The sequence below is a fragment of the Lissotriton vulgaris genome, chromosome 2_1 (assembly GCF_964263255.1).
Source record: "Lissotriton vulgaris chromosome 2_1, aLisVul1.2, whole genome shotgun sequence".
Taxonomy (NCBI): domain Eukaryota; kingdom Metazoa; phylum Chordata; class Amphibia; order Caudata; family Salamandridae; genus Lissotriton; species Lissotriton vulgaris.
Genome location: NC_141687.1, coordinates 656,977,245 through 656,999,401, shown reverse-complemented (window position 1 = coordinate 656,999,401; position 22,157 = coordinate 656,977,245). Strand labels below are relative to the sequence as shown.

General features: G+C 43.5%; 1 protein-coding gene across 1 annotated transcript in view; it reads left to right on the top strand.

The window, feature by feature from the left end:
- Positions 1 to 343: 343 nt before the first annotated feature.
- The window catches only part of DCDC1 (doublecortin domain containing 1), a 1,639,395-nt gene continuing 1,617,581 nt past the window's right edge, over positions 344 to 22,157 (top strand). Inside the window, exons 1-2 of the mRNA XM_086955816.1 lie at positions 344 to 608; positions 3,205 to 3,386. Of these exons, the coding sequence (XP_086811942.1) occupies positions 3,205 to 3,386 (182 nt within the window). The 5' untranslated portion in view covers positions 344 to 608. The remainder of the gene's footprint in view (positions 609 to 3,204; positions 3,387 to 22,157) is intronic.

Sequence of the window (22,157 nt, the reverse complement as noted above, 5' to 3'; positions counted from 1 at the left end):
TTAATTTTGTATCAGTGTTTAGTGTCTCTCTGACTGGCCAGCTTAGGTTTTAGAGAAATGCTTGGTCATTTACAGGAAAAGAAGGGCGTTCTGCGGTGAACGTTTGAATACCTACAACCTTTGTGCTAGGGCGAACACATTATTTTCACAATAGGCTAACCCGGGGCATGGGGTGGGCGTCGGAGATGGTTAATAGCCTCAGGGCTGTCCCTTTTCATCCGTGCCTTTCAAACTGCAACTCAGTGTGAGCAAACATAGTTTTCGTCCGGAGAAGCCCTCGTCACCCGGGAAACAACTTCTTGTTTTCATCTCGCCGCTCCTTTGTTTTTGCAGTCATAGTGACAGACGATGCAGTGTCCGAATCCGCCACGAGACGAGACCATAGGTGCAGCGTGTTTAGGTTCCTGGACTTGAGGTGTTGTTAACACAGCACAGCCCAAGCAGCTTCCTGGATACCTTTTACGGAACTGAGAACTGAGGAGAAATCGGAGGGGTGCGTGCTTACCGAGGAAAAAAAATACCTCTGGTGCTCGTGAGCCGATTGCCTCCCGACCCCATTCTTCTCCTGCTCGCCCCCTGTCGCGGCTGCTCGCGTGACGGAAGCTGAGGTAAGTGGAGTGCTTAGACTGCGCTCCGGTGCTGTCAGTGAACTGAACTCGTGCAACTGCACCTACCAGTTCTCAAGCTTCCCGGGTGCATTCCTGAGTAGGTCACCCCGTTAAGTTTTTTTCTCCATTCTGGTGCTTGGAAAGCTAAATATATACTAGGATCGATAAGAATGTAAGTGTCAGAATTCCCAGGTGAGTTCCTCACTATGGAATGCTGACTCTCAATTGAGGGGAAGTTGGACGATCCTATTAACGTACCGAAGATACTATTTTAGTCGGATACTAAAATTCTGTGGAGCTCTCTGGTTTCCCGTGTCATTGTGAGTGGTTCATCCAATTTTTTTCTCTATGCATCCTGGTACATGTAGTCGTGTTCATCCCATTATAAATGTCAACACCTCATGTTTATCTCCTTTCGCATTTGAGGACCTGGGTTCATGAGCTAGTCACGTATGGTATATGGCATCTTGGGAGTTCGTAGGAAGTCTTAAGAGGCATTTTGCTTTTTAGAAGGGTGAATGTGAAATAAGAGGTACCCCCTTCAAATGTATGAGTTCAGACTGAGAGCAACACTAGCATCAGGGCCCAGATTGGTCTGCAGGATTTCTGTGAAAGGTAGAGGTTGGGGAAGGGAGGGGTAGGACATATGCCAAATGACCACTCCTGATCTGGGTATCCAAGACCTGCCACCGCCATTTGGAGCTATAGTCTGACAATCTGTCAGGCTCAGCCAATAAATTGACCAGGCAGGGACCTAAGTGGCCTTGCTAATTGTAGGGTCAATACCGTTTGTCACCACTTCTGAGAACAAAAAAAGAATCTCTGCCTGTACACTACTCTCTTGCATGCATCAACAGCTAAATGCGCCCTCTGCCCACATCTGCAGTGTGAATGCAATACCTAAACTGGATGACTGAACTAAATTCACGCATACAGTGTAGGACAACTTTATCCAAGTTCATAAGAGAACAGGAGCAACCCTGTAGGCAAGACATCTATGGAATGTGTGTGGTACATTATAGCAAGCAGAAGTGTTTCACTGAGATAATATTTATGAAAATTTAAGCTACAGAAAAAAACTTCCAGAGAAATTGTGAATTATCCCTTATTTGCAGCAATAGAGGCACAGTCAACACACAAAAGAAAACAAACACTTCAGAGAAATAGACTGTACAACATGTGTTGAAATCAAAAGTAGATTTTGTTGTAAAAGGCATGCAGTTTAAATGACTTTCGCCACTTTGTATGTGCGCAATAATTTATGATTGCAAAAAGAACTATTGATGAACAGAATGCAGAACAATGTCATACATTCATCCCAGTACAGAGATCTGGGCCTAAATCCATCGTTTTTTTGCTCCCCATGCCATTCCAGGGAGGACCTGGCCTGGCAGTTCAGTCTGGACAGTTCCCATGAGGCACAGGGTCAAGACTGATTTGCACATGGCTGGGTCCAAACTGGGGTGGAGTAGTGGGCAAAAGAACAATGGATTTAACCCAAATCTTTTGACTAGGGGAGAATGTTTGCAATGTCAGCATTCCGTCCATCATTTGTTTGCTGTAACACTTTTCACCCTAACAGGGATTGGTATGCCCAGACGTGGGTACTTTGCTCACTTTGCCACTGGATTCAAGCTAGCCTGGCTGAAGAAGTGTAACATACCCTGAACCCGATCCCAGGATGCTTGTTTCCGGTCCAGGGAGGACCCGGACTGGCAGTTCGGTCTGGACTGTTCCCATGAGGCACAGAGTCAAGCCTGATTTGCATATGCCTGGCTCCAAACTGGGGTGGCGTAGTGGGCAAAAGAACAATGGATTTAACCCAGATTTTTTGACTAGGGGAGAATTATGCATGGTCAGCATTCCATCCATCATTTGTTTGCTGTAACACTTTTCACCCTAACTGGGATGGGTATGCCCAGACGTGGGTCCCTTGCTCACTTTGCCACTGGATTCAAGCTAGCCTGGCTGAAGAAGGGTGACATACCCTGAAACTGGTCCCAGGATGCTTGTTTCCGGTCCAGGGAGGACCTGGCCTGGCAGTTCGGTCTGGACTGTCCCCATGAGACACAAGGTCAAGCCTGATTTGCATATGCCTGGCTCCAAACTGGGGTGGCGTAGTGGGCAAAAGAACAATGGATTTAACCCAGATTTTTTGACTGGGGGAGAATGTGTGCATTGTCAGCATTCCGTCCATCATTTGTTTGCTGGAACAAGAAAGTATGATGGCACAGTTCACAGACAAGTGTTCAACACAAGCTGTGTATTCTATAACCAACAACAAACTAACAAGCAAACCAGGGTAACAGATTATGTAGGAAGAAGCAGGTAATGGCCCCAGCATCAACCCTATACTCATTAATGTGTATCCCAGTTTAGCTACCTGGAATAGTCCTTTACAATACTGGTCCCATCAGAACCAGCAACGGGCTTGTAATGAGGCCTTTGCCTAAATAATGTTAGGTAATGCTTCCTGGGTCATAGTGAAACATCTTACTGTTCTGCCAAGATTCAGAGGTGACTAAACTAATGACTGACATGCTCCTGGTGGAGGGTGGATGTGCCATACTAAATGGATGTTTATTCTATCTTTTAGATGGAAAACGGCAAAGAAAGAGTGAAGTCAGCCGGGAAAGAAAGTGCTCAAAAAGTGCTAAGAAAGGATGATTTTATATCTTCGTCACTGTGGTCACGGCATAACAGTTTAGAAGATGTGTTGGTTAAAAAGTACATAGAAACATCCAACAGGGTCCAAGATAAGCCATGTAGTGTTACAAGGTAAGATCTCAAAGAGTATCACTTTGGTCAGCACAAGCCAATGGTAATACTTCATCAGTCAATTTATTGTACATTGTAAAATCTTTACTATCATCTCTGTGTAATGCTTGAATTGAGGTCACATATTCAAACAATGGTGCAATGCCCCTTATAAATTAACTTTATTAAGAGATTAATGTCTAATGTTACTTCATGTAAATGGATATAGTGATATTTGTAATGCACATTCACTACTTCTAAATGTTATGTAGATAATAGCAGCCTCAGTCTGCCATCTTGAAGTGAGTTTCCTCACTACACCCTACAAAAAATCCCAAGCATGGTACGGCCGACTGACATACTCACTGAATGAGGACTAAGTCGACAATTGCTTTTGCGCTCTTGGCCCATTCAGTGAGCAGCAAACAAAGTTGCACTAGGCTATTGTACATTTGTTTTTGCAACAGAAGACCAAGCCAATCCACCAAAGTTGCTTTGAAATGCCTCTCAAGCAGTCACTCATTTCTGCTCTTCTGAGATCACAGATTTCAATTAACGTCCATACAGTATTCCCATACTCGTATCAAGGTGCTGGGGTGCCACTGCAAAATATAATGTTAAATTGGGGTTGGCCTACTCTTCTTGGAAACCTTTGGGGATACTGCTGATCTGTCACATTATTGTGTGTCATCTTCTGTATGTTCCCGCAGTCTTTGTCTGAGCACCATGCATCACCATTCCAAACAACCTCAGTCACTTTCTGGAGTGAGCCAGGAAATGGTAACCCATCCTCCTCCTGGTGTGCCCTGTGGAAGTTGCATCACTGGAAAGTGGCAAGGAACACCTTCAGTACCTATGTGTCTACTCCATCAATGACAGATTTCTACATATTTTGCACATCTTCATAAAGCGCCCTACTCTTGTTGGAAAAGCCTTAATTTCTGCACAGACTGGATTAATGAAACATGAACTGCTATGCTTCAGTTTATATAGGCCATTCTAATTTTACAGCCTGCCTATTACTGTTTCCAAGTTACTACTCAGTTGACTCCGATCACCTCTGGAATGGCTCATTATCTCTTATCTTCAGTTCCTTTCTCTGGGTCCTGCATAGCACAGCTGACCCTCTCAGTTGTAAGTTATTAACTTAGATCTGAAACGTGCGGATACAATAGCTAGCAGAATTTACTCGTCCCACTTTCTGTAGCTATGTTGTCACCCACACATGCATCAGATATTTCCTCAACATTAACAAATATCAAGACTCATTTCCCCATCAATATAAAGTAACGTAATATTCCCGCTACCACCTGCGCAAAAGATAAATGCAGAATTACTGCTACGGAGAAATGACAGACAGCAGCCTCCCCTGCAGCACTTAAAATTAACTAAATGTACACTTCCTCCTCTGTCAAGGTATCCAGGACCTATTTAAAGAACTAAAGCTGGGTGGCCACTCCATGGCAGAATCTTAGTTCATGCGTGGCATGCTCACTCACTCAGGCTCTACATAATGATTAGTTTTTCAATAAAGACCATACCCAAAACATCAGGTAGAACTGTTTGTGCAGCTGCATGCTTTTAAATCACTCCTACAATAACCAGAACATAAAGACTTACTCTTAGCAAATTCCTAACAATCTTTCTGCTAAAAACATTATCTATTTTAGCCTGCTCGGTGAGCCCAGCACTCTTTTCAAATTTGAATCTTTCTTATAGGCCATCTCAAACATACCAATACTCATCCTGGTTGTAATCTTTGACTAGAAAATCCAGACTCCCAAGCAGCATTTTAAATCATAATTGCATTTCACATGATCTAACTATACTGACCAGCAATTTGTCATATTCAAGATCTTATCTTCTCAAGGAAGCTACATACAACTTATCACCCTGCTCATAAGTAAACAGGTAACTTCCTTAGGCAGTCAAGTACTGTAAGAGCAACTCGTTCTCCCAACCACTGAACTCAAGTTAGAAGTATAATCATAAAACCTTGTTCGGGCCCATGGACACAATATTCACAGCTAAAATTACAAACTTTCATCAAACCCTTGCCTCTTACCATGGTATGCTACCACAACACGTCTAATTTTTTTTATTTTTGGGAGCTGCACCGACACCCACCGACCACACACGTGTGTTTTCTTTTGATTAAGAACTATGTATAACATACTCACATAGACCTCTGTATAGTATCTCTTGACTTCTACTTATGACTTGTAAAGCGCTCTGATACTCGCAAGAGTCTTGTTCGCGCTATATAAAACCTTCAAAACAAAATAAAAAGCAATACCCCGCCACAGCCACATCACTGCCCACCTGAGAGACCTGCACTGGCTCCCCGTCAACAAGAGGATCGCCTTCAAGCTCCTCATCCACGCTCACCAAGCACTCCACGACGCCGGACTAACATACCTCAACAAACGACTCACCTTATACACCCCCAACTGCCAGCTCCGCTCCGCGGACCTATTCCTCACCACTGTTCCACGCATCCACCGAACGACCACCGTCGGCAGATATTTCTCCCACCTCGCCGCCAAGACATGGAACACCCTACCCATCCACCTGCGACAGACCCAGGACCTACTAACCTTCAGGAGACTTCTCAAGACCTGGCTGTTCGAGCAGTAGCAGCTCCCCCACTTCTTAGCGCCTTGAGACCCTCGCGGGTGAGTAGTGCGCTCTACAAATGTTTGATTGATTGATTGATGATAAATGAAACTCAAGTTAGCATTTACACATTTTGACAATAGACCAAATAAGAACAGCATGGGGCAACAATGTATTTCCCCAAGTAAGATTTTCAAACAATGATATGAAGTAATGTGTACATTATGTATACAATCTGTTGTAGCCTCACCCTTACTAATAGTTTTGGGAATTGAGACTTCTTAGTGACTGGGGCCATTGGCTTTCAGCGCTATCGATCATCAATGTTCATAACTTCCTAAATTATGTAAAAATAGAACATGAGAGTCTCTCTAGCAGGGCTGCACTCTTTTTGAAAAAAGGAGTTTGACTTTGTTTAGTTTTCAAATAAATTTTATACAATTTATCAATAAGTTTCAAACATGTATCTCAGTATTTCAAATCGAATGTTGATTAAGCAACATTTTTCATCTCAAAACGTTTTGGACATGTAGCTCTTCACAAGGAAGTTTTGTCACCACCTGTCAACAATGAATCACAAAACATTTTCAGAGTCAATGTTCAGAAAATCAAAATGTTTAACTTGACCATTTCTCAAGATTTATGGGTTAGTCTGATTTATCTTCATCTACATAAACGTAGTTATTATTTGTTTAACCAACTGAGTTTCGATGGGTTTCCAAGTTAAAACAAAAATTAGGATATTGAATCCCACCTTCTGAGTAGGTGTTTCCAACCTCTGGATCGGTTCGTTGGTGATCCTCATTTCCCACCCAAGTATTGCTGCTTTAGACCTTTTTAAATAATGACTTTTAATTTGGGCTACAATGGAAGATGAAATTATTAATTGTTATAGCAGGTTCGTTTTATCCATAGGTCTAGGTAGAGAATTTTCAGTTTGTCAATGTCAACGCTAGTAGTGTTGATTGTGGGTTTTAAATAATTTATGGGAGCAGAATTCCAACCAAACGTCAGAGCTAGTTCTAAGCAATGTCCGTTTAAACATCTTTTTTTCCATCTGGAAAGAGCTTCTGTTATCTTTTGTAAGCGCTTGTTTGAACAATACTAAACCATGGTATTTCGTAAGTGGTTATATTGAATCACTGACTTTACAATATGGCTTCAATGATGTGGTAAAGTAGTTCATTAATCCACAAACAGTGAGCGCAGGTCTGTCAGCAGCAGAGGCAGCTTCTCCGGTCCTCGCAGGGGCTTGCCATCGTAGACTTGCAGTGCTGTTGGCTGCACTCCGCCTGATCTCACAGAGCAACTCTTCATAGAGCCCTTCATGCAATGCAAGCCAAGCTGTTGACTTTGACAAAAGAGCTTTGTGGCATTCCTATATTTGAAGAAGATAGGTACGTAGCTGATACCCTTGCACATGCAACAGCTTGTCCGCACTACTATTTGGAAAATCTAGCATGATCCCCAGCTCAATTTCCCAGAAATATGCTCCCAATTATCCCCTGCTAGAAAATGTGAGGGCCAGCCATCAGCTAGGCTAAAAGGGAGGGAGCGCCTCCTGTGATTGGAATCATTAGTATGTGTCTAGTCTCAAAATTGTGTATACTCTGTTGTTGATAGACCATACTATACATAGCCCAGTCCTTGAGGTTCATAGGGAACTCCCTTTGTAGTCCTCAGCCACTGCTTCAATCAGAGAAATATATTTCCTAAAAGTGACATCATTAAAATTCTCATGAAATATACTTTCCAGAACAGCTGTAAAAAAAAAAAATATGTTTTGAATTTTTAGATCCATGTTCGTCCATCTTCCAGAGATGGTTGTATGTGTTTCTGATTAAGTATATACGTAACGAAAGAGAATCTGATAACTTTTTCTCGGCAAACCTTTTTTTCCAAATTTTTCTTTATTGATGGTTTTCACCAGTTTGACAAAAACACAGCTAGAGAAAACTATTTTTGAAGACATATTGATCTCTTCATTTTTTTTGAGGGGGTATCAAACACCTGCAGCCCCCTGTAAGAGTGTTGCCCCCCAAAGTCCTAATCCCCATAACCTTTTTAATACCCATAAGACCTGTGAACTCTTGCTATACTTCCTTTTTTAGGTCTCGCCTATGCAGGGCATGCACACTGTCTGTTCGAGACATGCTGTATCCACAACATGGCCTTCAAGCAATGCCCATCTTTTTCATTGGTTCCTCCTACTGTCCTTTGTAAATACTGGCTTATGTTTGGTGAATACGCTTAGTAGTCCTGTCTTTTGGACCTTCGTAACCTCCCATGAGGACTGCCTCTGTTACACATGCTCTTATTCTTCAGGTTATTTAGGATACTTTGAGAGCACTCTTTTTTTGTTGGCCTGCCTCTGCTTGTATTAATTGTTCTGCTTTGTTTACTTGGTGCATGAAATGTTCGCAGACGCTTCATTTGCTTTGCTGTTTGCCTGTGTTCGATGTTTCAGCTTCGCCCTTCACTTAACCTCCCCTTGCCATCTCCCCACACCACTCTCACAACACTGCTTGCCCACCCCATCACCCCTTTGAGGTCGCTGCTTGTTCCTGCTTGTTACAGTGCATGTTCAGCTTAGGTGCCTGGTTGTGCTGTCCCCGCCCATTGCTATTTGTTTTGAAGGTTTTTTTTTACACTCCAGTACCCTCCTCTCAGCTGCCTTCCGATTGCCAACTCCCACCCGTGATTGGTGTTGTTGTTGATGCCATATTGTTACTTGGTCTACGGTGCAGGATCCCACAGGAGGCCTCTGGGGTCCAGGAGCAGCAGCAGGCGGCAGAGTAACACAGGCACAGCGGACCCTCGCACACCCACAGAGCAGCGCAGGGGCCAGATTGAGTTACGCAGGGAGAGAACCTCTCTCTTTGCACTCATCCAGCCCGCATCTTTCTGAATTTTGTCATGTGAAATGGCAGCACGGGTTAAAAGCATTCAATTTAACTTTCCAAGGGTACCTTCAGTTCCCACCTCTCAATTCACAATACAGGGAGACGTCTTTACCGCACATTTACTAAGCAGCAAACACAAGGTAATGCTTCCTGTCTCTTCCCGGCCTCACCTCTTTCTGACTGTGTCTCCTTTAAAGACATCTGTTTGCCCTATACATTACCAGTGATTCTCCCCACTATCCCCTAATGTCTGAACTCTTGTCTTCCTCCTTTCAGAGAGCCTACAATGAAGCTCCCATTGTCCTTCACACTCTCTCTGTCCCCTCTGCCCCTGTCGGCCGCTGCCACCTCTCTCCTTGGTGTGTGGCTGCTCACTGCCTGTTTCCATCTTATCCTTGTTTAATAGGTATGTGCTTAAAGGTCTGCTGGTAGTCTCTTCTGTGTACAATTGCTTAGGGAAATGTGGATCATTGCTTTGCATGCATTTGGTGTTTATGTGATAGCATGTGTAATTTGAGTGCATCTAGGGTACTTGTGTTTGTGTGTGCACACGTGTGATTTAAGAATATATACTGTGCGTGTGTTTGTATGTGCACAAGTGTGATTTTGTCTGTATATCTGGGTGTTTGTAAATTCACAAGTATGATTTGTGAGTGTGTACATCTGTAGCGCTTGTGTGTGTATGTACACAAATATCATTTGTGATTGTGTATATCTGTAGTGCCAGTATTTGTATCTGCATATGTGTTATATGAGAATATGTGTGTATCTGGGGTGCGTGTGTTTGAATGTGCGCACGCGTGATTTTCATCTGCTGTCAGGGCAGAGGGAGTGCATCTTTCTATTTTTGCAAAGTCTGAGTAAGAACCATAATCTGTGGTAAAATATCATCTTATGCTGTCAAGTGTCAGGTTCTGCACAGTGTGCAGGGACTTTCTCACTTTCCCCAACTCCAGGGTATAAGGGGGGCATGCACAGCACCCCTGCCTTCCTCCAACTCCCTGCGATTTTATTCAACACCCCCACCACCCTGCTATGTCTTTCTCACCCTCCTCCTTCGTGTTGTTCACTGCATGTTTATAGCAGAAATGGAAATTGAGCTTTCACTTACCCCTTCTTCTGTGTGCTCTGTTAGCAAACACTGCACATAGAAGTCATGTGCCGAATTCCTTTCGGTTTCATGCTGCTAGTCCGTGGCTTGACTCCATCCACTGCCATGGCTGCCCATCTTTCCTTTCCATGTCCCACATCGCTTGGAGTCTAAATGTCCACATTCCTGCAGGGAATACTGGTTTTTATCCTGCCTGGTGGAGCGGGCTGCTCTGAGGAAAGTGCGGATGCCGCCCATTGCACATAGCCTGGAGTACACGGATCCTTACTCTAAAACATATTCACTTATAGCTGGCTGCTTGTTTGTTTTATTGTTTTAAGTGTTTTCCTGTTTGAGAAAGTGGGCTCTTAATCATTCTGAGGTGTATGTCGGTTATTTTAAGGTTTTGAGAAGCTCCTCGACACTCAGAAGTACTATGGGCATACAAATATAAGGATTTTCTTCTTAATAACCGAAAAGAAAAGCATCAAAGCTTTCGTACATCGGTTAGATCTCCCGGTGAAACTAGGAGAGCATGCTAGTAGAGCATGCTCACATCTCGCCTTCTCTTTTCAGCACCACAGCATCTCTCAGCACCACCTGCGTGTGGTATCCAGTGTATGGTTTCATGACAGTCTTTAGAATGTATTATGGAATGTATTAGGTTTTTCTAATGAAATGTATTAGGTCATTCTAACATTCTTGGTTCTGGTGATGATATAGGTTCTATGTGGATGGGCGGTTGGGTGGAGACTTCGGAGCAGTGCGGATTGTGTGGGTGTTAAGCTGTTCCTCTACTATCGGAATAAATATAGTTTCAAGAACAATGTAAAGTATACTGTTATACTTTACTTCACTGAGCATCACTCAGCACCACCTCAGTATCACCCAGCACCACCTGAGCATCGCATCTATCTAGAATTCATTCTCCACTTCGTGCACAAACTACATATACCTCTTAATTTTCGTTTCTATCTATTCTGTACAGCTCTCACCCTATCTATTAACCATGTCACATAATTCCACCACACAAATACACTACACATCACACAATTCCACCTCACACAATTCCATAACTAACAATTTCAACTCAATCCACATAATTCCACTCCAAACCACATACATCCAATCCACTCCATGTGGTGTCTTGGGTGTAGTGCATCCTCCTGGTACCATGGTGATGGAAGATGCACTACAGCTAGGATCTAGAATGTAGAGAGCGCAGTCAGTTATTGTATGAAGCTGGACTGGAGAAGTTTTACCTGCTTGCCTCTAATAAACTTACTCTTGGATACTATTCTTGGATGATCCTTCTTTACATTTTGGCGACTGAGCATGGGATTGGATTATGACAAGCAGGAAAATGAAAGAACCTACTCAAGGATTTTTTTTATTGACTTATTTTGAAAATTCAACTCTTCTCCTGGTTTTAAAAAAAGAAGAAGCTTCTCATTTACAAACTGAAGAATTTACATGGACTAGGAATAGGAATAGTTTGCCTTTATTCCTTCAATTGACTATTTCTTAGCATCGATTGACATTCACTTGGAAATAACCTTGCAGATGATTTAATATTTTAGCGAGACTGTATGCATTATACTTGATATGACTTTGAAGAGTTTGTCTGGAAGCTGAGTTCATATCAAGAAGTAAAAGGCATTCCCCTTAAGCCTGAAGTTGATGCACCGTTCGAAGAATTTTCGAATTAATTGCCTGCAAGATTTGTGCGTGTTGATGGAGCCAGTATTTGCCAAATATTGAGTTTTTTAAACAGATGCCTGTGATTTAGATAAGGCTTTACTTGTTACTTTTTGGAATTAACAACGCACAGTAACGGTACCTGTTCAACCGTCGGCTGTGCATCATTCAAGCGTGTTGGGCGTTCTTTGAGCAAGAGACATAAGAAGCTGCGCAATCCTTCGTGACGTTCTTCTTCTGCGAGTTTGACTCATTGACCCTACGCTCTATGTCCTCACGTCATCACGGAAGGCCACGACTTGACGCTACGTGGCCACCATTTTGGGATTTAACACGGCGATGATTTCTGGAGCATTTTAACAAAGTGATTTAACACGATTTTAACATGGTAATTTTACACGGTGATGTGCACACCCTTGGTCCTTCAGCACATCAAATTTATTTATTGTGTTTATTTTTACTTAACATTAGTGGTTAGTTGCAGTGTATGTCCTTCATTCAAGAGGAGGATGTCTTCTGCACTCGATCATTTGGAACCATTCTACAAGCTACCGAGGGATACTGCCGAATGTCGTTTCTGAAACTTCAAGGTATTTCAGCATTACTGAGCATCGATTTTCAACTCGATTTATAAATTAATTCTGGAGTTTCATCAGTGATGTGCACACCATAATTAAGCACATCTATTTTATTCACGTTATTCGATGAGGTGCACACCTTGACTTTTATGTTATATTATGTGATAGAAAAGTAACACTTTGTTTAGAATTAAAACACTTTAAGAACTGAATATTTTAAAAATGGTTATTTTAACACGGTGATGTGCGCATTTTAAAAATACGGTTTGTCAAGTTCTATGAATATTGATTGTTCACTATAAGATGACCGTTTAAATAGTATTTTGAGTGCTTAAAACGTTAGACAAGCGAAGTTGTTGTTGATCTTGGAATTCCTCTGCATCGATTTCCTTCTCTTATAAGTAGGAACATTTATACTATGCTCTGGTTTATTTAAAAGAAAAGTCTGTTTAACACAGTGACGCAGACGAAATTTTAATGAATTTTTACATGGTAATGTATATGATATAGTGATGTACACTTTAAAAATTGCAGATTATTATTATTATTTTAGATAAGTTTAACACGGTGATGTAAATTTGTTCATTTTAATACATCTTAACAATGTGACGTTCACGTTTTAAAATTGCTGGTAAAAATTATCTTCTCATCCTTTCTGCACGTCATCTTTACAGCACATTTAGAAATGAATTATATTTGGTGAGTTTTAACACAGCGATGTTCGTACTTCGTCTATAGCATTTGGTCACACTTTGTGGGTGTAAGTCTATTTATTATCTATGGATAATTCATCTATTTTATACATTTAACATGGGACGTGCACGTTTTTTTTTGTGTAGTCATTTGAGAATATCATAGTGTGAATAGTTAACATGGTGGTGTGGATGAAATTTTCTCCATTGTAATGCAATTGGCATGGTGAGGTGCACATTTTAAAAGTTAAAGGTCGTTCTTATTTTTATATAAGTCTGACATTGTGTGCGGTTTCAGGTTAGTTCATCCTGACACAGTAGTGATATTTTTCAGAATTTTTTTGCTAGTGTCCTCTATAAATATGGCTGATAAGATTCCTATCTGTCATAGATGTGGGCACAGTAATCCTAGTTCAAAGATGGGGCCCTATTGTAACATTGTTATAGGGGGAGTCAAGGTTAACTTTATACTCGATTCTAGCACACCCTACACTATTATCAACATTGAGGTTTGGAAGGAACTTTTTGCTGATACCTTAAGAAAAGAGTTACTACCTCCTGATATTCAACTTGTTAGCTTCACTGGGGAAAGGATTCCAATGGTCGGGTTCATAGATATGACTTTTGAATTTGAAGGTAGGAAGTGTTTTGGGAAATTATATGTTACCTTGGTTGGCCACTCAATCTTGGGGTGGGTTGTTCAAAACAAGTTAGGTATTGTTATAGGTGGAAAGAAGAGTCTAAATTATGACTTTGGACACGTATTATGAGTTTGGATGTATTCATCATACTTGAGAATAATATGATTTGTCTTGTGTTTCGTCTAATAAGGAATAGGATGTGGGAAGATTTATTTTGAAAGTTTTTGGTGTTGCTTACAAACTTGTCTTCCGTTGGACCATTATTCTGAGTTGTGCGTACGTTAATGATTTTAGGAACATACAGTCAATAAGATGCTAATTTCATTGTGGTGATTAAATGATATTGTAACCAGGCATAATTCTAGATGGGTATTGACATATGATATGTTTCCTTACAATTGTTAGAATTGTGTTCTATCTACCTAGTTAAATGACAACGGAATTAACTCCATGGCTGAAATATTAAATTGCGAATTTGTCTGCTTTTGCACCATCTACACAGTTGTCTGCTTCTCCTCTAGTCTTAATCTAAACACCACATGCATTTGTTTACAGATGAAAATTCCTGCTAGTTTCGGGAGTTGTGTAATGCAAAATTGAGTATGTATTCCAAAATTATTTTTGCCGTTTTGCCAATCATTTTTTTTATGGTTGTTGTTTTGAAGGGGAAGATGTGGGTTTACCATTGTGTAGTTCATTAACTGAATTGTTTTGAATTATTAAAGTGTGTTGCTTTAATTTTGTTATTAAAGTAAAGAGGGAAGATGTGGTGTCTTGGGTGTAGTGCATCCTCCTGGTACCATGGTGATGGAAGATGCACTACAGCTAGGATCTAGAATGTAGAGAGCGCAGTCAGTTATTGTATGAAGCTGGACTGGAGAAGTTGTACCTGCTTGCCTCTAATAAACTTACTCTTGGATACTATTCTTGGATGATCCTTCTTTACGCTCCACTCCAAACCAAAACAAAACACATAGATTAAACACATTGTAATTTACAATGTGAATAGCTCCAACTCTTCTTTATGATAACTTTTCAAATGCAGCTCAGTAGCCACAATGCTCTACAGTATAGTTTACAGACAAAGACACAGCCAATTGCTCTGGCTAAACACTTATAAGATCCCAAAGGCGAGAACTATTGGCTATGCCAATGTTTGTTTATTACTTTGACTACTTTCTCTTACCCATTTATGTTTTCCCCATTCTACACACAACCCCTGTTACCTTTCCCCTTTTACTCCCTTTATCCTTTTACCTCTCATTCTCTTCATTACTCATATGTCATCTACCCCCACTTAACTCCTTTTTAGGTCTTGCCTGAGCGAGCGCATGCCCTGGCAAGAGTTTTAGTAAGGGGGCTTCAAAAAGCTGACCACACGCTTTTTGTGTGGCTTAAAGCATGTGGTAATGCGCCCGGTTACGCGCACAGGCGCCATCTGGCTTTCCTCTCTCGTCTTGGCTCATTAAGCGCATCGGTCGGGGGCACCCTTACAGTGCGCACACACGCAGCACTCCCGGGCTCCCTCTCTCTCTCCTGCGCGCTCTCTCTTTCTCTCCAATGCTTATTCTTTTTAAGAGTCTTCTTGTTTGCAAGTCACTGGTCACCTGAATGCCAGCATTTCCTTTCAGCTCCACACAAACAGACACTACTGCCAGCAACTGCCCCTGAATTGTAATTTTTTCCTTCCGCCTCAAACACCGAGCAATGCAGAATTCTGTGCTACCAGCAATACTTCTCCACGTGCCTCCTGCAGCCCTCAATCGTCTTCCTACGAGATACAATTAGGCTGATACGCATCTCTCACCACTCGGGCGAACACCTCTTCACCTGGCACACTTTGCAACATGCACTGCTACAGTCGCTCAGGCCGTTCACCATCCCCTTCCTTCTGCTCACGGTTCGCGGCACCACACGCAAGAACGCAGAATGGTACTTGTGCAGTCAATGCAGGTGCGGCAATTGAGGCTTCTTCCACGCTTCACTTCGTTCGCACTGGCCTGCGCTCATGCAGTCACGTACTTGCCACACCACATGCTCTCCCTCGCCGAACTTCACAAGTAATAGGCACACTACCTCCTCACATTCCCCAAACTAGCACTCCTTATATTAGTTCTCCTCAGGGATTAAAATGATCACAGCCTCATTGTGCTCTTCTCCCCATTACCAGCACTAAAATGTACATGTCCTGACGCTGTTTCCTGGCCACAGAGCTCCACCGCAGCTCTGTGTCTGCCACCACTGTGTACCCACGCAAATTCACTTAGGGTGGTCTTCTCAGGGGTGGATCCCATCCTCGTCGCAATTGAAGTGAACATGAACCATCAGTTTCTTCACAACGGTTTATTATAAGTCAAGTACAAGACCAACCCTGGCAAGACATGACAGCAGTTGCCAGTCCTAGTTTCACCCATGACATGCTAAACATTCCATCTTCTATGACATCACATGGCAATGCTAGATCAGATTGGATCTAGTTACATTATACAAATGGCCATAACACACATTAGCTTCTGCAGGTGAAAACAGCTATTTCTTGTGTTGATGTCTTAAGTGCCCTGGATTCGTCACACTACAAATCTGACCTCAAAGTGACTCGACCTATCTATTTTCCCCACCCTTAATCGATCTGATAATGTTGAGCAATTACATCACCTCTAAGCTACTACTTCTTTTGGTTTTGTATTGGGTAAATACTGGGTTGAGATGAAGAGCCCAATTGGAGGAAAGAATTTGAATATACTGTCTATAGGCCCCCTAGGAAGAACTCTCAATTTTGCAAAAACAGCAGGGTTGCCAGTACAAAACATAATGCAGCCGTGAACTGTACTGAAATTGCAAAGCACAAAAATGATTTGTGACTTGCAATTTTCACACTGCGACTCAATTGGAATAAGGGGGCTTGAAATAGACGTTTTTCTTTTCTAGAAATTCACAATGGCTATCTCTGTGGGTTATAACTGCTATAATGTTCTTAAGTCATTAACAGGACAACAACACATCAATGGCAGTGCTATTTATTTTGCAAAGTAGAAGCTGTCTGTAGTGACGTGTTTGTGTATGCATGGGCTGAGTGAGCATGCTGTTTGTGGATGCTGTGGGAATGTAATGATGCATGCAATGTTGGTGTCTATGTGTGGGTGATATCTGGGAGTTGATTCCAGTTGGAGGAATAATGGAGCCACAACAGGATCTATCACCTTGTGGCTGTAACCTTAGGGCCTAACATAAGACTGCAACCTTGCCCATGAAGGACAGCTTACATTTTATGAAAGACAGCTGCTGGCATCATCAGTAGTGGGGAGCACACAGTGGTCCAAGGGACCAGTGTATGATTCCCCAGAGGTGCTTTGTAAAATTCCCCTTGTTTTTAGGTCGAGCCTGGGCAGAGCATGCGCTGCTAGGTATGCTGTATTCAGGTAGGGACATGTAGCCCCGCCCACTCTCTGCCCATATTTTTCATAAAACTGTGGCTATTCATTGGTCAATAGTCTTAGTAGTCCCTCCTTAGTACCACCTTGTCTCATTTTGTAACCTCCCATGGCAACACCCCCTGTTATGTGTCTTGTTACTCAGTAGGCTTTAATTATAGACTTCATGCACTATTTTCTCAAATAACTTTGTCCTGTCTGCTGTTGCAGGCAAGACACGCTCTCGCCGAACGCTTTTTAAAAAATGTTATAGCACGGGCACGGAACGCATTTGCAATGCTATAGGTCTCGCATTTGCGAATGTTTAAACTATTGGCATTGTAAATGACAATGCCTTTTATTTATCTGTTTTTAAAACAACACATAAAAAAGGCATTGTCATTTACAATGCCAATAGCTCAAACTCTCGTAATTGCGAGACCTTTTGCATTGCAAATGGGTCTCGCCTTTGGGGCCTATTAGCTATGCCAGTTCATTCTGCTGGACTGTTCCGGATCGGGAGACATTGGCCAGCATCTTTGAAATAAACAAGCATTTGCAATGCAATAGGTCTTGCATTTACGCACGTTTGAGCTATTGGCATTGTAAATGACAATGCCTTTTTTATGATTTGTTTTTTAAAACATAAAACAAAGGCATTGCCCTTTGCAATGCCAATAGCTTAAACTCGCGTAAAAGCGAGACATTTTGCATTGCAAATGGTTGTTAAAATTGTACTTTTATTACTCTGTAGTGATTCTACGCTTCTCAATCAAATACGCTCTCCCTCTGTTGCTTTTCCCTTTTCCCTTTTTACTTCATTTTCTTTTTTTTACTCAAGTTCTGGTTATTGAATTTTTCACCAAAAGGAATAACAACAGTACAGTTCAGGTGCCGTTGTGAAAGAGAAAGATATTTAGTAGGCAGTATACTGCGACAAAATTGCATACACACAACACAGTTATTCCTGTATAAAAGGCTGGGACATCTGCAAAGCAGGAGTCAAAGAATGGCAAAGTCCGACCCATGAAGAGGCTGTGTCAGGTCCGAGTGACTGTCCAAGGGCTGTGTGCACCGGAATAGGGGTCCCCAGTAGGGCCACAAGGCCTGTAGTTGTGTGAGATAGTGTAGGGGGGCATTGCTTGTGGAATGGCTACATTTTGAGCGTGCTCAGTTGGGTCCGCAGAGTGATGAGGAAGCCCTCTACACTGGTTTGTCAAAGAGGTGAAGCGCTCATAGTCTGGGAGGTTGGAAGCACAAGTATTCCAGGTGAGACATGCAAGGGGTGACCAGAGACGTAGGAATTTCTTGTCTGTGAAGGTTAGCTTGTGTGTCATCTGCTTGATTGCAATAGTGTGCCAGAGTTGTGTGAACCAAGATGCTGCAGAGGGGGCCGACGGGGAGCGCCAGGACCGAGCTATAAGCTGCTTGGCTGCACCGGTCATGTGGCGTGCTAGGTACCAGTCCGCGTGGGTCATTGTGGTCAGGGATGAGGGGCGAATTCCTAAGATGACTGTGTGATAATCATCTGGTAGTGGGTATCTCACAGTGCCCCTGATTTAGCTCAAGATCTCCTTCCAGAAGGTTTTCAGGGAGGGACATGCCACCATATGTGATTGAAGTCACCTATCAGGGTCTCACAGTGCCAGCACGAGGCTGGGACCGCAGGGCACATGACGTGGACACAGGTTGGGTTGCGGGGCCATAGAAGCATGACCTTGTAGGCTGCTTCTTGCTGGGCAATGCTTCTGTGTATGTATGGTATTTCTCGCCAAAGCTGCTCCCACTGTTTCTGGGTGATATTGGATGCAGTGCCTGGGGACCACTTCCTTAGGTGTTGATGGTAGGGGAGAAGGCGTGATTGCTGTAGAACTGTGTGTGTCTTGTATTCAATTCCCTGGAGCCCGTAAAGCTGCAAACATGTTTCTTAAAGAGGTGAGGGGGCAAGTAGCAGCCTCCACATTGGGGGGCGGAGAGCCCAGTGTCAGAGTTGGAAATATTGGTGATGGGGAGATTCAGACAAGGGGAAGTCATTTTTACATTGATCAAGGGGCTTAATTGTCAGGCCATGGCATCAATTCCAGTGTTTAGAGACAGGAATGAGGTCAGTCCTCGTCGAATAGCTGGTCTGTCCCAAATCTCCAGCACTGTGCGTGTTGGAGTTGGGGCGTAGGTGCAGTGTGGACAGGAGTTTTTGGGCAGCCATTCTTGCGACCAAAGTGGCCTGCAGGCTACCGCTCTATTCATGTGAACCCAATGTTTTTCACTCTCCCGCACCACCCACTCAGAGATGTAGCGCAAATGTGCCACCCAGTATTAGTCCTGGAGGTTTGGCATGCCGGGACCCCTCAACTACTGGGAAGCATTAGGAGCGCAGCAGATATGCAGGGGTGTTTTCCATTTCATGTAAAGGAGGTGAGTTTGGCCGCCAACCTGGTAATGCCTTCTGTGGGAATCAGCATTGACAGCAACTAAAATAAATAGAGAAGCCTGGGAAGAATATTCCTCTTCACTACATTAATGCGACCCAACCAGGAGATGTGGAGCGGTTCCACCGTTGGAGATCCTCCAAGATCGCCCTACAAAGGCACAGCCAATTTGCCTTTGTCTAGGAGGATATGGTGTTAGTGATTGTAAGGCCAGGATATTGTATAAGTGCGAGGCCCACTGGAAGGGGGAGAGTGTATGAAGATGAATAAGGCGCTATGATGGGAGGGTGAGGTTGAACGCCTGTAATTTTGCTAGATTAGTCTTATATCTGGAGATATGCTCATAGGCTTGCAGGACATAGACAATTGCTGGGAGGGAGGTGTCTGGTTCTGTTAGCGCTAGGAGGAGCTCATCAGCGTATAGTAAGACCTTATGTTCTTGGCCAGTGTAGGTGAATAGCAAGGGACTCCACCACCAAGGCAAAAAGTAGGGAGACAGTGAGCAGCCCTGCTGGGTGTCCCGGAGCACCTGGAAGGATTTAGTGGTTTGGCCATTGATACGAATAGAGGGGGCAGGCACCAAATAAGAGCCCATGATTTTAATGATAATGACAGGGCCTAAACATTTTTTTTGCAGGACCGTCTTCAGGAACGCCCAGCTCACCCTGTCATTGGCCAATTCAGCATCCAAGGAGAGGAAGAGAGTGTGGATGGAGTGACGCTGGACTTTTTCGACTAGGTGTGCCAGGCGACAAATGTTGTCCGGGCCCTGATAATTCTTTCTAAAACCCACCTGGCCCGGCCCTTTTAACCCCTGGAAGGAGATTGTCTAAGCGCTTGGCCAGGATTTTGGCATAGAGCTTCACATCAGTATTTAGGAGGGCAATCGGACCGTAAGATGAGCAAAGCGCAGGGTCCTTTCCTGGTTTGGGGAATAAAATAAGTTTGGAGTTGGACATGGAGGAAGTGAAGCAATTGTAAAGGTGGAGCACGGGGACTTGGAGTTGAGGCAGGAAGGCCATGTAAAAAGTCGAGGTGAAGCCATTGGGATGAGGAGTTTTCCCCTTGGGGAGCTCCTGGAGTACTCTGTGGAGTTCAGCAACCGTAAAGGGCTCCTCCAGTTCTTGAGTTCAAGAAGGGTCCAGAGGTGGTCAGGGGCAATTTTGGAGGTACTTAGCAACTTCAGTGGGGTCTTCTCCTCCCCGAGGCACAGAGGTTTCGATAGTAGTCTTGGAAGGCTTCCTGATTATCCGCCTCCTGGACCGCCAACCAGAGTCGTCCTTCTGGAGCTTAGCAATGTGAGATCTCACATGTTGGTGACGCAGCCTGCGCGCGAGGAGGGAGCCTACTTTGTCTCCACCCTCATAGTATTTTTTTTTTGAGGGCGAGTAGAGAGCGCTTGGCTTTATTGACCCGATGAGCCTGGAGTTGCCATCGCAAGATGGGCAGTTGACGCTTGACCATATCATGGGGTGTTGTTTATCAGTACGCTCCAGCATGATAATATCTTCTGTGAGTATGGCTTCAAGCAGGCATGCTTCTCGAACCCTATCTGTGGAGATGGAGGCCAGCATGACACGTATGGTGGTCTTAAAGCCATCCCATACGATGTGAGGGGAAGTGTCAGGTAGAGAGTTAATCGTGAAGTAATCTGTGATACTGTCTTGCACCACCGCCCTATCAACAGGGTCTCTCAGGAGCTGGTGTGAGAGGTGCCGTCGCAGAGGCAGTTGGGCCGGGCAATGTGAGGTGTCTATGCAAGTTCAATGTGAGCATGATCCAAGATGGAGATCTTGGATATCTGTGCTGAGGCAAGAAAGTTCAGTAGGGAAGAGGAAACAAATAGGTATTCAATGCAGGAGTAGGACAGGTGCACATGTGAGTAGAAGGAGAAGTCTTTCGTGTCTGGGTGGAGGTACTGCCAGGCATCAACTAGGCCTACGTCTCATAGTACTTTCTTTAATTGCTCCAGACATCATTCCCGTGCCCTGAATATGAGGCATATTTCTATAAAGCATGGGGTCCCAAACCATATTGAAGTCTCCCCCCACAACAATGTCTCCTCTCACTGAACTTGGCCCGACAGCGTATAGTGTATAAATGTGTCTTGTGTTTGATTAGGCGCATAGTGATTGAGAAATGTCAGGGTGTCCCTCCCCTTCTCTACGTCAATGTGAGAACCCTCCCATCTGAATCCCTACTTAGTCTAAAAACATTTGTGTAAACGCTCCTCTTGCTGATCATGGTGACTCCAAGAGTATTGGTGGTTGAATACGCCCAGTGTTGGTGCAGGTATTTGGGGTAATTCATGTGATGGCAATCTGCACGAAGAAGGTGGGTCTCCTGCAGGAAAATAATATCAGGGATGTGTTGCAAGAGATAGTGCTACCCCTGTAGTCATTTGCTATGGGAATCAATCCCACGGTCATTGAGGAAAAGCAGCTTTAGGTCATGTGTGGTGGCCATAGGAAGGGACCAAGCCTCATCAATATTGACGGAACGTGAAGAGCAGCCTGTCGATAAAGAGGTTGTAAAGGAAGGGTGCCCAAGTGGGCCCAGATGGGAACATAGACACTGCAACTGAAAGGAGACCTCAAGGGGACTGGATGGGCATGCGAAAGAAACAACGGGCATGGACATGGGAAAGAAACAACGGGGCTAACAGGGACCAACCATGTAAACCACTCTATAGGGGGTCAGGAAGAAAGTACCGGACCCTAGCGAGGTGTCCCCCT